The following is a 16,959-nucleotide window of genomic DNA, read 5'->3' as shown; positions in this document are numbered from 1 at the left end:
GAGGCTAACAATCTAAGGTCCCCAACTCTTATTCATAAATATATTTAGACAGAAACCAATTAACTTGACAGCATGCCTTTGGAGTGTGGGGAAACCAGAGTACCTGGAGAAAACCCACGCAAGCACAGGAAGAACCTGCAAACTCCAGGCAGGTAGTGTCATGGTTGGGATTGGACGACACTAGCTGCTAGACGAAAGTGCTAACCACTACATCACTGTGCTGCCAGTTACTTAACATAAACACGTCCTGTACACGGTGTATATGATGTAAACATCAGCTCCTTCCCTAAAATAGCTGTTGATACACTATGCCTCCCGCAGCCACATATATGCCACTGACAGTCTATAGGATAATAGGATAATCTACTATATTTAGATTGTAGTAGAAGCAGAACACCTCGGGGGAAAAAATAAAAACAAAAAAAAAAAAAAAAAAAACACACAAACATCGCAAAGAGGAACTACTTGCTGAAAAAAGGTTTTGTGGGAAATGAAGTCTAGCACTGTAAGAACACACCACTGAACACCTCACCATGTAGTCCGCAGGAAAGTCTAGGGAGCTGCAAGGCTGCAAGAAATTTACTTTGAAATATAAATAAAGCTAAGGATTGTGATTACGACTTAATTCTGTCTGCCCCTCTAAGCCATAACTTCAATGACAAATTTTAGTATTATAAACCTGTAATTGTGCAAATGGCCAGCAGGCATGCTCTGGTGCTGCACAGTACCTTTCACAAAGCCTGCCCTGCCTGCTAATCTGCTAAGCCAGGGGTCTCAAACTGGTGGCCCTCCAGCTGTTGCAAAACTACAAGTCCCATCATGCCTCTGCCTGTGGGAGTCATGCTTGTAACTTCAGCCTTGCAATGCCTCATGGGACTTGTAGTTTTGCAACTGCTGGGGGGCCACCAGTTTGAGACCCCTGTGCTGTGCTAAGCCAATGAAGAAAATTCAATTCTCAGCCTCGGGTGAAAATAAATGCTCGTTCCCTGCCTGCATAGAAGTGTGGGACAGAGGCGCGTCACACGGGGGGGGGGGGGGTTTGGTTATACAGCTAGTCCTGTGCAAAATCCAATATGACTGATTGGTTGTGGGTATTTAATACACAATTGTTCTTGCATTGCATACCCTGCATGCCCAACTGAAACCCTAGACCCATTTAAAACATTCTAACTTTACTATTATTAGTAAACATTTACTATTTGCATTCAGGAGGATTGCTATAAAGTAGGATTCGTCTGAAGCTTGTGCTAAAATAAAATAATAAAAAAAAAAAAAAAAAAAAAAAAAATCACAGGAAGGGGATGCCTGAGAGCAATCATGATGGTCACTAAAAAGCTAAAAAAAAAAGAGGCTACTAAAAAGCAAGCAGGCAGTGTGTTGGGCATTGAATGTTGGAACTTTTAAAGCCCAGCATCCTTAAAAAAAAAAAAAAAAAACGGGGTCAACAATAGATTCTGTACAGATTGGGCATTTTAAAGAATTTATTCAAATGCACAAATATACAAAACCCAAACAGGTAAGCAAAAAAAAAAAATTTTTTTTTTAGCCCTACAATCTGAACAAGTACCAACCTTTCTTCACCCTCCCTGACATACTTATCTTATTCATTTTCCCCAAGCACCCCCTTTCCAGTTGCTGCAGCTCACAGTGGAAGGGTTTCACCCCACTATTGTGCAAGCAGGCACAGCCTACAGGAGAGTGTCACGCATTTGTGAAACTTTGGAGGGTTAAAAACCCAACTGCAGATGCACTTATAATGAAGAGTTGCAGTACATATTTTTTGTCCAGGTCAAGCTTAACCACTTCGCACCCAGGCCAATTCTGACAATTTTTCTACTACATGTAAAATTCATCTTTTGCTAGAAAATTGCATAGAACCCCCAAACATTATATATGTTTTTTTTTTTTTAGCAAACTAGAGAATACAATGGCGGTCGTTGCAACTTTATCTCGCACGGTATCTGCGTAGCAATCTTCCGAACACTTTTTTTTGGAAAGTTTCACGCTTAAAAAAACAAAACAAAAACAAAACATTAAAGTTAGCCCAATTTTTTGGCATAATGTGAAAGATGAAGTTACGCCGCGTAAATAGATACCCAACATGTTGTGCTTCAAAACTGCACACGCTCGTGAATGGCGCCAAACTTTGGTACTTAAAAATCACCATAGGCGACGCTTTAAATTTTTTCTACTGGTTACATGTTTTGAGTTAGAGGAGGTCTAGGGCTAGAATTATTTCTCTCGCTCGCGCACGCTCGAGGCGATAACTCACGTGTGGTTTGAACGTCGTTCTCATATGTGGGCGGGACATACTTATGCGTTGGCGTCTGCGTGCAAGCTCACTGGGACAGGGGTGCTTGAAAAAAAAATAAAATATTAATTTTTTTATTGTCAATTTGAAATTTTTTTAGTTTGACACTTTTAAAAAATAAAATTTTGATCACTTTTATTCCTATTACAAGGAATGTAAACATCCCTTGTAATAGGAATATGGCACGATCAGTCTTATTGCAGTGAAATATGGGGGTGAATAAGACCCCATATCTCACCTCTAGGCTGGGAAGGCTTATTTAAGGGGTTTCTGCTTCCTCAGTAATCACTACAGTAATGTTCAGTAACAAAAGGATTTATGCATCTTCCCTGAGATTTACACTAAGCTTATGTGCCTATGGTTACACCCTCAAGAGATAAAGTAGCTCTGGCAAAGAGATTATAAACCTTACCAATTTACTAATTTCCTCCTGGCGGTCTGGAGCTGAGCGGGCAGTTGCTCGGATCATAGTGGAAGTTTGATTGTCTGTCAGTTTCTTTATACACCTTTGTCCTGCCACTATATTGCACACCTAATGAGGGGACAAGAAAAATGACTGCATAAGAATATCCAAAAAAAAAAAAAAAAAAATCACAGCATTTTAAACAGACAGGCGGGGTGGGGGGGGGGGGTCGGGGGTGATCAAGGATTTGTTTTCCTGTTTAACATGATTATTGCTTATAGCTGAGATAATCACGGTTATAATAGTTTTAGCTGTCAGGAATGGCTTTCATTCATGGCAGTGTGCATACTATTGTGATTGGCTACAGCTATTCACATGGTACAGGGTGCTGCGATTGGTCCAAGTACCATGTGATAGCTTTGGACCAATCACAGCATAATAGTAATAACAGTTATGAATGGAAGCCATTCATGACCGTTTTGCTTACATTGTAATCAAGCGATCGCTTTGATTGGTGATAGCAAATCCCACAAATCCCCCAGGCGCTCAAAGCAGCCAGATACAGTGCGTTGTGATACGTTGTGTCCACTGGACACGCAAGTACGCCGCTGAGCCTGTATCTGCAATCACCTCACAGTAAAAGTACTATAAGTGGGTCGACTCAAAAAAAACACACCAACACAAAATTAACCCAAGAATCCAAGAAGGTGGCCACCAGGTCAAATAACCAACATCACCTTCCACAATAATCGCAATGGGTAAATTAGTTTTTCCCCCCGCGAGTACCATGCTTACTAAACATATCCACATATTGCCCTTCTGTTATTACCAATGTTGGCCATTTCAATTTGTTGCAGGACTTTATATCTGTACAAACAAGAAGACAGACATGAATTACGAGATGCTTGCCTCGAGAGGGAGGTATGTGTGTTTCTGCTCTTGCCCGACCTGTAAACATGGAAGATGAGGGTAGCGAAGTACTAGTTTGTGTCTATCCTTGAAGTACTGTGCAACAGTGCATTCCACAGTTTGCCCACTCTCTTGCTGGAGAGGGAATCTATAAGAAGAAAGATTAAACACACAACACTATATATAAAACTTAAATATAGATCGGTAGCAGAACATTTTTCTCTTACAATAATTTTTATTAAAGTTTTTATTTTATAGGGGCGTTTTACAAGTAAAATACAAATGTTTTACATACGAAATGCATAGAAGCCATTCATGGACAGGTAAAGATTGTTCAGGCAATAAAATGTCATTTTAAAACGTATGCATTAAAAGCTGGAGACCCACATGGGGTTTCTGTCACCTCAGGAGAATTACGGTTGCTGAAGAGAAACCAACATAGGGTGGAGGAAGAAGAGGGAGGTGGAATAATGGAGGAGTCAGGGGGAAAAGGAAAGATGGAGAATTTGGAAAAGAGAACAGAGCGGGAAGACAAAAGAAGGGGGGATGGGAATGTGGGGCGGGGGATCTAGAAAAACATTTATATACAGTAGCTATGAGTATAACTATACATAGCTCAGTTTTTGAAAACGGGGTCAGACTTAATAGATGAAACACCAACATTTCATTCATGCGGTCTGCATTTGCATTTTTTTTTTTTTTCGTTTCATTAATCAAAAGTAGATAAAGTTAAATTTAGAAAAAAAAAAAAAAAAGCAAACAATTATAGAAACAAATATATTCATTTTTAACTAACCCCATTGTGACCAAACAGTACAAATGAGAAAATGCAGCAGAGTAGAAGAGAAAAAAAAAAAAAAACGCACACAAACAAATAGGGAGCAATGCATTTACATGTTGCGGCTAGGGTCGCCACCTCAGCCCTTTAAACCCCGAACACATATGAACTACACAGGTCTCTGAGGCTAAATTAAATGCAGATAAAGCACCGAGTTTAATTACCAACTTAATCAGCCACAGAACCTATGTAATTAATGTGTGTTCGGGTTTAAAGGGATGAGGTGACAACCCTAGTTGCTGCACATATTTTAGATGCATCGCCCATGTATTTTCATACCTAGGGAAGTTAAAAGAAGGAAATGAAACATGCTTTAAAAGTAGACCTCCAGCTCTTAGAGAAGTTTAAATAGTTCATTAGTACAAAGTTGGTCCAAACAAACTATTAGAGTCCATTAACACTTCAAAATGTTGCGCTTTTCAATGCGACTTGATGTGAATTTCATGCAAATTTGGGGTTTACATTGAAGTCTATGGCCCTCAAGTAGCATGAAAGTCGGACCAAAGTAGTGCAGGAACTGTACTGCAAAGTGGTAACTTTAAGTCGCACATATATAAAACAGTACTCATTGGGAAACATGGGGTGTGACTTGTCATGTGACTTTGGGCTCCAAAGTTGCAGACACGGGAATGGGGCCTTACCATCACTAACAGATGCAGCAGCAATGGGCCGCATAAACTATATATACACCTCAGCAACATACCATATACAGTGCGGTGTTAGCTAGAATTTCCTGTCCTGCTCCAGGAAAAAAAAATAAATAAATAAATCAACTCAGACTTAGCACTGCTCCACCTTTCACAGGGAGCTTTGCATTCTATGAATGAATACAAAGCTTCCTCTAATTGGCTGGAGGCAGAGATCATATATAGTTACATAGTAGGTGAGGTCAAAAAGACACAAGTCCATCAAGTCCAACCTATGTGTGATTATGTGTCAGTATTACATTGTATATCCCTGTATGTTGCGGTGCTTATCTAATAGTTTCTGGAAACATCGATGCCCCCCACTGATACCACCGTCTGTGGAAGGAATTCCACATCCTTGCCGCTCTTACAGCAAAGAACCCTCTACGTAGTTTAAGGTTAAACCTCTTTTTCTTCTAATTTAATGAGTGGCCACGAATCTTGTTAAACTCCCTTCCGTGAAAAATATTTATCCCTATTGTGGGGTCACCAGTACAGTATTTGTATATTGAAATCATATCCCCTCTCAAGCGTCTCTTCTCCAGAGAATAAGTTCAGTGCTCGCAACCTTTCCTCATAACCAATATGACCCTTTATTAGCTTTGTTGCCCTTCTTTGTACTCGCTCCATTTCCAGTACATCCTTCCTGAGGACTGGTGCCCGGAACTGGACGGCATACTCAGGTGCGGCCAGACCAGAGTCTTGTAGAGCGGGAGAATTATTGTTTTATCTCTGGAGTTGATTCCCTTTTTAATGCCAATATTCTGTTTGCTTTGTTAGCAGCAGCTTGGCATTGCATGTCATTGCTGAGCCTATCATCTACTAGGACCCCCAGAGGTTCTCCCCCCCAGTGTATAGATTGCATTCATATTTTTACCACCCAAATGCATTATTTTACATTTTTCTACACTGAGCCTCATTTGCCATGTAGTTGCCCATCCCATTACTTTGTTCAGATCTTTTTGCAAGGTTTCCACATCCTGCGGAGAAGTTATTGCCCTGCTTAGCTTAGTCTTGTCCGCAAATACAGAGATTGAACTGTTTATCCCATCCTCCAGGTAGTTTATGAACAAATTAAACAGGATTGGTCCCAGTACAGAACCCTGGGGGTTCCAAAAATCGCAGACATAATCATGATATCCACCCACCTCAGCCAACCAGAGGAAAGTTTGTTACCTATTCATAAAAAACAAAGCTTTGTGAATGGCTGAGAAGTGCTCAACCCAACTCAATTTTGTTCTGGGAGGAGGATGGGAAGTTCCTACCCCACTGCCGGAACATAGCACTGTATATACTGTAGGCGGCTGAAATTAAAGCGCTGACACTCACTGCATCGGTTTGTGATGGTAATGGTCCAAACTATTTAAACTTCACTAAAAACTGGAGAACTACTTCAACACAACAGGCTTAATTCACGATAGCAAAATGATACACGATTGCTAGCCATTTATGACATATGTAATTTTTTTCTTTGAAGTGTATGTACATGCACAATATATGCATTATCTAGGTGTATGCTGCTCATGGTCAAATGGCAGTGGGTGTGTATGCTACAGACCCTTTATTGTACCTTCATTAATTTTGTTCTTTCTTGGTTTTGTTTGTTTTTTGAAAAAAAAAAAAAACAAACCTAACAAAAACTGTTAATAAAAAAAAAAAAAAAAAAAAAAAAAAAAAAAGGAAAAAGAAAGCCCAATATAGTCTTAAACTGCTTTAGGTTTGGATAAACTTATGTCAAGTGAGCATAATGCACATTTATAGAGAAAATGCAGTATGTGAACTTGCACGTGTTACCACATTGGGACAGGCAGGTGTGAAATTGGAAATCTAAACAAAGAATTAAAGACACTTACGTTTGATGACTTGCTGGTCGCCTTGTTACATTGCAGACTCTGTATTTTCTCTTCATTTGTCCACAGTGTGTGATTTCTACTTTTAAGCCTGGAAAACCAAAGCAGACTAGTTTCACGCTAAGATCTGGAGCTCACGCACCATACCACGTTTCCAATCAAGTGGACCCCGTCGTCACAGAGTCACTTCGCATTTCAACATAAATAAGTCTGCATTCACACCCGAGAGAACTGCAATTTTCAGGCGTTTGAGAGTTTTGCAAGCGCATAGAGTTTTAGAAGTGTCTGGCTAAAATTCAGACAGAGAAGAAAAGGAAAAAAAAAAAAAAAAAAAAATTGTCCAGGTTGATGGTCACACAAGCCATTAAAAAAAAAAAAAAAAAAAAAAAAAAAGGAGAGACAGTCTTACTTCTAGTACCACCTACATCTTCTATTTTTCTGTTAAAGATTATTGGTGTAAATTTCTCATCTAGATTGTGATTATGAACATTTCTTGTTGAAGATAACCCTAACAATTCATACTGGGTATGCTTGTATTACTTTCCCTCATTGCAAATATGAAAAAAAAAAAAAAAAAAAAAAAAAAAAAGGCAGTCCACCTTCTTGGAGAAAAATAGCTTTAGGTTCTAGGTCTTTGGAAGTCTGGTTCCTGAATAGGTGTGTCTGTGTTCAATCTAATCAGCCAATGCCCTGGCAGGGTACTAATGGAGAAAGTTGTAATGTCTGCATGCCTCCACAATTAACCTTATGCTCGGTTCACATTGCCGGGACCTGAGTCACGCAGCTTTGAAGCAACTTCAAGGAATGCCTGGATAGACTTCCTATAATGTTCGATCCAAATCACATCAATTAAGATAGAGAACCCGATTTGGAGGCGACTTCCATTAAAGTGTATGGGCACAAGTCGGATAGAAGTCGCCTTGAAGTAGTACAGGAACCTTTTCTAAAGTCAGAGCGCGTCAGTAGTGCCAATTAAGACAGCTCTCATTGACTTAAACTGTATATCACATGTCACATGACTTGGAGTCTCACAAGTCAGATCCCAAGTCGTGGCAGTGTGAACAGAGCATCTCATTAAAAATATGCCTACTGCAGGGGACGTCTAAAATTTTACTTGCATCTCTGTGCAGACTTCTAGGAAAATCAGAGAGCCAAACATGTTGTAAATCACATTTCCGGGGACGTTCTGTACACAAACTGTGTACAGCAGTGGGTCATCAACCCTGTCCTCAGGGCCCACCAACAGGCCAGGTTTGCAAAATAACTGAAATACATGACAGGTGATATAATTTGCTGCTCAGTGATTGCAGTATTCTAGTCTGCATCTCCCCAAGGTAATACATAAAACCTGGCCTGTTAGTGGGCCCCGAGAGACAGGGTTAATGACCACTGGTGTACAGAATCACCTCCAGGTTGCATATTGCACTGAATTTTACAGAAAAATGACAGCGGCTGCAGATTGAAAAGGAGATGTCATTTCTAACAATAAATTACAACATGGCTTGTGATGCCAATATCATATGCTATAGATTTTTATTTACTACATTTTCCATGAAAGCAGAATTGCCCTTTAACTACTTCCCATCTGCGCTGTAGCCGAAAGATGGCTACAGCCCCCATGTGATCGCAAAGTCCTTCGGACTCAGTTTTTTACAAATCCAAGTAAAGGGGAAAATCACAACGGCCCTTTACCACGTGATCAGCTGTCAGCCAATGACAGGTGATCGCGGGATGTAAACACAAGACGGTTTATCGACTTTTCTTTCCTCCCGTTGACAGCACGAGGAGAGAAGAAAGCCGATAACCAGCTTAGGTTTATGTTATGCTAAGGGACATCATAACTGATTATCGGTGTTCTGATTATTAGTGCAGTCCCTCCAGTGCTGCAAATGAGTGCCCACCAGTGCAGCCTCATCAACACACATCAGTAAAGGTGAAAAAAACCTGTTTGCAAGATTTATAATAAACTATGAAAATGTTTTGTTTTTTTGTTCAAAATTCAGTCTTTACAAAAAAAAAAAAAAAAAAAAAAGCAATGAATACCACCAAAAGAAAGCTTTTTGTGTGACAAAAATATAAAATTTTCATATGGGTACAGTGCTGCATGACTGCGCAGTTGTCATTCAAATGGTGACATCGAAGAAATCTGAAAATCGGCCTAGGCAGGAAGGGGGTAAAGGTGACCAGTAGGCAAGTGGTGACTGACCAATTTTAGGCTCAGACAGGCATTACGGAGGGCAAATAAAATAAATTTCAGTTACAACCATTTATTGCTGGTTTTAAAAACACTGTATGAGTTGATCATTGTTAGCCAGGTTTTCAAGAATCTGGCAGATGACCCATTATGTATTCCATTATGGAAATCAAGCTGTAAGTTCTCTTTGGAATTTCAAAGCTCGAACTCCAGTCTAAAGTTCTCTTCACAGATAATATATGAATGCTTTAAAGTGTGAAGGAGGAACACAGTCTTCAGCCATTAGCTCACACAAACCTGATCCACTGGGACCTTAATACCTAAAATGGGGCAGTCAGCTGAACAGAATAAAGCACTGCCAAGGTACTTACCTTTTATTTCTTTGGTAAACTTAACCCTTTGGGAATCTGTAAGAGGTTTTTGTTGCTCTTCTATGCTTTTAAAATCCAGAACTTCACACATAAACTCTATGACCGGTTGTGCTTTATAAAACGCTGTAGCAGATACTGAAAACAAGAAATGAAACAAAAAATTAAACTTTCCACTGACGTATCCGCTCCTCAATTTGGAGAGAAATCCCCACTTCCCATTTGTTTTGGCCCTTAGAATTACAAACTACATAGTAGAGCTGCATGATTAATCGTTAAAAAAATTGCGATCCCGATTCAACACCCCTCACAATCTTAATCCGGCATTTCCATGATTCATGTAACAAGTGCAGAGCAGTTCTCTGCTCACAGCTGTTAGGGGGAAAAAAAAAAAAAAAAAAAGCCTCCAAACGTTTATTCAACATTTCTCAGTGCGTAGAGACAGTTGTGCTCATAAGTTTACACACCCTGCCAGAATTTATGATTTCTTGGCCATTTTTCAGAGAATATGAATGATAACACAAACATTTTTCACTCATGGTTAGTGTTTGGCTGAAGCCATTTATTATCAACTGTGTTTACTCTTTTTTTAAATCATAATGGCAACAGAAACTACCCAAATGACCCTGATAAAAAAGTTTACATACCCTGGTGATTTTGGCCTCATAACATGCACACAAGTTGACACAAAGGGGTTTGAATGGCTATTAAAAGGTAACCATCCTAGCCTGTGATCTGTTTGCTTGTAGTGTGTGTGTGTGTGTGTGTGTGTGTGTGTGTGTGTGTGTGTAAAAAGTCAATGAGTTTCTGGACTCCTGACAGACCCTTGCATCTTTCATTCAGTGCTGCACTGACACTTCTGGATTCTGAGTCATGGGGAAAGCAAAAGAATTGTCAAAGGATCTTTGGGAAAAGATAGTTGAACTGCATAAAACAGGAAAGGGATATAAAAAGAGTCATCCAAGGAATTGAAAATGCCAATCAGCAGTGTTCAAACTCTAATCAAGAAGTGGAAAATGAAACCAAACCACGGTCAGGTAGACCAACTAAAATTTCAGCCACAACTGCCAGGAAAAATTTTTGGGATGCAAAGAAAACCCTAAAAATAACTTCAGGTGAAATACAGGACTCTCTGATAACATGTAGCAAGATGCACAATAAGGAGGCACTTGAAAAAAGATGGGCTGCATGGTCGAGTTGCCAGAAGAAAGCGATTACTACACAAATGCCACAAAGTATCCCGCTTACAATACTCCAAACAGCACAGAGACAAGCCTCAAACCTTCTGGCACAAAGTGGAGTGAGGAGACCAAAATTGAGCTTTTTGGCCACAACCATAAACACTACATTTGGAGAGGAGTCAACAAGGCCTATGATACAAGGTACACCATTCCTACTGTGAAACACGGAGGTGGATCGCTGATGTTTTGGGGGGGGGGGGGGGGTGCACTACAAAGGCACAGGAAATTTGGTCAAACTTGATCGCAAGATGAATGCAGTATGTTGTCAAAATATACTGGAGGAAAATTTGCATTCATCAGCCAGGAAGCTGCTCATGGGACGTACTTAAACATTCCAACATGACAATGATCCAAAACACAAGGCCAAGTCGACCTGTCATTGGCTACAGCAGAACAAAAAGTGAAGGTTCTGGAGTGGCCATCTCAGTCTCCTGACCTCAATATCATTGAGCCACTCTGGGGAGATCTCAAAACGTGCAGTTCATGCAAGACTGCCCAAGAATTTACAGGAACTGGAGGACTTATCTGAGAAGATAAAGAGCCTCATCCACAAAAACCACAAGAGACTTCATGCTGTCATTGATGTTCGAGGGAGCAATACACGGTATTAAGAACTGGGGTGTGTAAACTTTTGGATCAGGGTCATTTGGGTAGTTTCTGCTGCCATTAGGATTTAAAAAGAGTAAACACAGTTGATTGATAATAAATGGCTTCAGCCAAACACTAACCATGAGCGAAAGAAAAGTTTGCGTTATTCATATTCTCTGAAAAATGGCCAAGAAATCAAATTCTGCCTGGTTATGTAAAATTATGAGCTCAACTGTACTCAAAAAAAACTAAAAAAGCAAAGTTAAACCAAATTTTTTATATAATGTGAAAGAAAATGTTATACCGAGAATCGTGAGACAATCATTAATCTTAATTCTAAGCAAAAAAATTGTGATTCTCATTTTTTCCCAATAAGCATCCTGCGCAGCAGGTATTTATTTAGACCAGGCATATCAAACTAGCAATTTTATGGATGCACACAACCCCTTTAAAAGCAGACCTTCAGTAATTTTTTCAACTTTCCATCTATTAAATCTTCTGCCCTTGTTTTATCTTTGAATAGTAAAACATTATATTATACAGCCTACTTTTAGTTTGTCTGGTAAAAAGCCTAGGCTTATGACATCATGCACAGTGCTCTCACTCTTGTGGAAGTTTACCAGGAAGAGAGGGGGGATGAGACATAAGAGGGCCAATGAGAGCTGCAGGTGTGCCTCTGTGTAAATCCAAGAAGTGAACAGGCAACAGCTGCAACTGCCCACAGTTAAAATGATTGCAGAGACCCTCAGCGAAGGGAGATTTCTGCAGCATATTTGGCAAGTACAGAACCTATCACATGTTTCCTATCACTGTATATGTCCTCTTGGGGGAAGATTTGCCCCCCATTCCCATTGGCAAGCAAAGCAAAAAAACTCCCCAACCAGGACACAGCAACATACTGTAAACGAGAGTACACTAGCCAAAGCTTATGAAAAAAAATGACTTTCAAATTAACCTATAAATGTATACATTCTGACTGAAGATGAAATAGTTTGTTGATTATCAAGGATGCCCATTTTCACAAATGCACGCTGAACAAAAGACCTTGGTAAGCTACAAAAACTTTGGTTGGAGTAAAGAATTACCATATTCAGCTTAATTTCCCACAGCTAATACTAAATAGTAAAATTTGAGAGAAACACTTGGCTAAGAAAATGTTCACACTGGTCTGGTAGAGAATGGGAGCATGGTTTAGCTCCTAAATAGGACAAAAGCCACGGCATCTGTATAGGATGTAACGGAGATCAAAATGTCTCGGCACAAGGGAGCCGGTTTGTGCCTAACCAGTACTCTGACAGATTTACATTTAGCCTTGAATGCCTGCAGAAATTTGTCAGTGCACGCCAATGCCTTGAGCCCTCCTGCTGTATGTCTGCGGTGTACATTCATCGAAGTCACTGTTGCATGTGACTGCTAGTCCTGGGAGACTTAGACCCCTTTTACACTGGGGCAGTGCGGGAGTTAGCAGTAAAGCACCGCCAGTTTTAGCAGCACTTTACAGCCGTTATGGCGGCGTTTTTCTGCCTCTAGCGGATCGTTTTTAACCCCTGCTAGCAGCCGAAAGCGTTAATAGTCTCCGTGTTGCGGCACTGTCGAAGCGCGTCCCAGTGTGAAATGGGTCCATGTGAGGTCACTACCATTCTAACATTAAGGAAAGCCCTGCCTTTACAATGATGTCCCCCTCCACACTGTGCAGAACGAGGCCTACAGGCAACAACAGTGACTAGTCATTTGACCTTTGCCTTTGAGTACAGCTTCAAGGACCAATTTAAAGCGGAACTGAACTCTCAAACAATATTAAGAATTTTCGATCTATAAAGTGGTAGTAAACTGCTGCAGACAAAAAAAAACCCACACCCGTAAGACAACGCCATAATGTGCAACGGGGGCTTTAATATTGCATTAATGGTTCCACCATTAGTACAAAGATAGGAAGGTATATCATGGTTACTTGTTTAAAACTTTATTTTTTTTTTTACAATTTCTTCAGTTACTTCCTGGTTTCCAGGCCTAGGCCTTGGAAATGTCACACATCCCAGTAGTCTTCATGGGAATTTTTCCCCCCCCCCCACTTTAACCTGGAGGGGATTCCTTCCGCAATGAATCACACCCTCCTGTCTGCATGCCTAAGCGAAGGGCAGATAGATACCAGGAAGTTAAAGTTACATGAATCAACCGCCCTTACGTGAGACAACCACAGCTAGAAATGCTAAGGGGGCGTGTCAAAACGATTTCCCAAGAAATCAAAGCATTTTTTATTTATTTCAGGTACTTATATAGAGCCATCAATTTACGCAGTGCTTTACATATACATTGTACATTCACATCAGTCCCTACCCTCAAGATGCTTACACTCTAAGGTCCCTAACTCACATTCATACATACTAGGGACAATTTAGACAGGGTCCAATTAACCTACCAGCATGTCTTTGGAGTGTGGGAGGAAACCGGAGTACCCGGAGGAAACCCACGCAGGTACTGGGAGAACATGCAAACTCCAGGCAGGTAACATCGTGGTTGGGATTCAAACCAGCGACCCTTCTTACTGCTAGGTGAAAGTGCTACCCACTACACCACTGTGCCACATGGAGACACAGACGTATGAAAAGTTTACTTTGAATATCAAAAATGAATTAAACAGTTTCTGATTTGTGGTGCTCAGATGCAGTTTTGTTCCCCTTAAAACATCGATCAAGTCAGTGAAGACATACCAAAACATTTGACTCTGTGCTTACCATCTATGTTGAGCATCATTTTCCAGAGTGAAGGTCTGACAGATTGGTGGAAGCCGAACCAAACTTCTCTACCTCCACCAAGAGGATTAGAACATCCTTCGGATGCAGTAAAAAAAGATCGACCTACAGGAGTATACCTGGGAATGAAAAAGATAAAATTATTCGGTATACAAAAAAACGTACAACTGCAGGAATTATTCATTTATCAAGTTAAAGTGTCAGCTAGTTTGACTAGACTTAAACAGAAGTTGAAGTCTTCCATACCTCATAGAGGGCAAATGTCTCATCACAACATCTAATGCCTGTATAGTCTCAAAAGGGACAGTGGGAAGCCGTCCAGATAATGCGTCATGTAGAGCCTGCAAGCTGACGCACGCCATCCACTTAATGGCAACTTTAAAGATTCGATCCTTTCCTTCCCCGGGTAGCGTGACCTCCAATTCCACCTGCTGTAATGTGCAAGAATAAAAAAAAAAATTAAATGGTCAAAGCACCCAAACTATTCACTCTATATCCCTCCATAAAAAATTACAGAACTGCATTCCTTAGGTTTTTGACTTTGTGTTGCAATTCCTTACAAACATGTGAAAAACCGGTTTAGATAAACGGAGGTCAATGATGTTCCTTAGAATTGGGTCAAAGACAGCTAAGGTTCATCTCTTGCAAAACTCTAATAGACCACATTATTCTATGGGAACTTTACCATTTAGCCTTTGGGACACATAAGCACAGTACAGGAGTTCAACTACACACGCCAACCTATAATGGACCCTTGCTGCTATGGGTACTTCTACATCAGCACCATTCTACACCTCCACTACATCAACCAATGGAAGCCGAGACTGCAAAAAAATACATGGGGGGGCTGTTCATAAAAAGCCCTACCAATGTTGCCAAAGAACGCCACAGTTGGGTCAAAGCTGGTAAAGCTGTGACTTTTAGGAAAAGTTTGTATGATTTTACAGTAGGAAGGAATGACAGTTCCAAATTAATAAAATAAATAAATCCAATAATTATTGGTGGTCAGTAGAAATATGCTGTGTGTGGATGAGCTTGGTGCTCATTCACACGATGCTGTGGCCCATATAGCATGAATAAGCCTTTTTTTTATGCTGCTGCCGCCATCTAGGAGCTGTGCCCAGGCAGTCTATGTTACTCCATGAGGATGCAGCAGCTGTACAGCTACAGTAACAGTTCCTAATTGACAGGCATGCAGCCTCGGGCCCATTGCCCCCCTGTCAAATTAAGACTGCAGCCCATACAGCCATGGTCCTAATAGAGTGACAGGCTGCCTGCATGCAGTTTGAGCTGCATAAATCAATGGTTAATTTTCTTGCTGAAAGGGCAACAGGCAAACGAGTCCTTAAAGGGTAAGTTCACCTTTACAGAAAAATCTGTAAGGTGAACTTACACAGGACACCCCCCCCCCCCCCTTCCTCCTCCTCCTCCTCCTCCTCCTCCTCCTCCCCCCCAGTCCCACTGACCTGGACCGCGGTAATCACCCGCTCTGACACCTCGTATAATCTCACCGGTCCAGGGCTTAGCAATCCCCTCGGCTTAATCACCAAAAATGTACCTCACCAGGAGTTAAGTTTAGGAGCATTCTAAAGCAATAAGAATCCGCATAGCCCGTCCTGTCACCGCGGGCGAAGGGGAGAGAGCCACAGGGATTTCAAATCCCCTGACTGGTAAAGTGGCGATACGATCTGTCAGAATGGACGGTTGTTGTTCTCCAGGTCAGGGGGACTGGGTCCAGTGTATGTTCACCTTACACTTTAAGTTTTATTTTTACAATTTTATATATTTTACAATTAAATTTTTACATTTTTTATTTTTTAGTAACAAAAATGATGAATGCAATAAAAAGGTTTATTTATTTTTTTTTTTTTAATGAAGAACTCTGAATAGAAATACAAAGCCATTGGCAGACTAGATGTGCCCTGTAGTAGGCCCCTTTCACACCAGCGGATCCAATCGGGTCCGACAGTTTTTTCAGGCATACCGGATTAGACCACCCAATTTCACCCGCCGGCATCTGATCTGGCCCACAAAAAAAATTTAAGTAAAAAGTATATTGGACGGATGGGGATACATTCGCCATCTGTCCAGCAGATCAGATGACAATCGGATGGACATGCAATCCGTTTTCAATCCGAACGCCCAATAGAGAACAGCGGGCGGTTTCCCTGTCAGCTCTGCATAGCGGACTGGACACAGACCTGTCATCCGCCTGCTCAGCGGAGAAATCCCCCGCTGAGCAGGCAGATCCGCTTGGACCGATACCGCCCCGTGTGAAAGGGGCCTTACACCCACAGCAAAGGCAGACAAACTTATATTGGCAAAACACACGGCTGCTTCAAGGTTTAGGTGCTTACTTTGTCCCTGGCGATTGGAAGAGGCATTGCAGTGTACAGGTTCTTTCTGCCATCGAATACTGGTTTACGATCTCCAAAGATCTGAGCCTTGAAATGCAGGACCATATGTTCAACTATTTCTCTGAAAAGTAAAAAAAAAAAAAAAAAAAAAAAAAAAAAAAAAAAAAACAAACTTACATTAGGGGTTTGTTTTTGCATGGCTTAAGAGATGCAGACACAGAGTGGACCTACCTATACCTAGCATTTTAAATTTAACCTCACTGAGATCACTAGGGAATTACAGAAGCGAGAAAGTTGCTTTGAGTTCCCCCCCCCCAAGGGTTGATTACAAGTAGGGCTGCAACTAACGATTATTTTCATAATCAATTAGTTTGCCGATTGTTTCGATCGATTATTCAGGTAATAACCTTAAAAAAAAAAGTGTGGTGTATAATTTAGTTAATGTAGAAATTAAAAAAAAA

At 40.7% G+C, this 16,959-nt stretch overlaps 1 protein-coding gene across 5 annotated transcripts in view; it reads right to left on the bottom strand.

Moving 5' to 3' along the window:
* Nucleotides 1–16,959, bottom strand: part of AGO2 (argonaute RISC catalytic component 2) — a 93,560-nt gene that overhangs the window by 22,530 nt on the left and 54,071 nt on the right. For 3 of the 5 annotated variants that reach the window (XM_073632294.1, XM_073632298.1, XM_073632297.1), the window contains 7 exons: nucleotides 16,499–16,619; nucleotides 14,388–14,572; nucleotides 14,124–14,260; nucleotides 9,563–9,697; nucleotides 7,001–7,106; nucleotides 3,624–3,771; nucleotides 2,724–2,843 (listed from right to left, as the gene is read on the bottom strand). In XM_073632294.1, the coding sequence (XP_073488395.1) occupies nucleotides 2,724–2,843; nucleotides 3,624–3,771; nucleotides 7,001–7,106; nucleotides 9,563–9,697; nucleotides 14,124–14,260; nucleotides 14,388–14,572; nucleotides 16,499–16,619 (952 nt within the window). The remainder of the gene's footprint in view (nucleotides 1–2,723; nucleotides 2,844–3,623; nucleotides 3,772–7,000; nucleotides 7,107–9,562; nucleotides 9,698–14,123; nucleotides 14,261–14,387; nucleotides 14,573–16,498; nucleotides 16,620–16,959) is intronic. The other 2 variants (XM_073632296.1, XM_073632299.1) reach the window with 1 other exon arrangement.

This window comes from Aquarana catesbeiana, linkage group LG05 (genome assembly GCF_042186555.1).
Source record: "Aquarana catesbeiana isolate 2022-GZ linkage group LG05, ASM4218655v1, whole genome shotgun sequence".
Classification (NCBI taxonomy): Eukaryota; Metazoa; Chordata; class Amphibia; order Anura; family Ranidae; genus Aquarana; species Aquarana catesbeiana.
Note: the sequence above shows the minus strand (reverse complement) of the source record. Positions and strands in the feature narration are given on the sequence as shown.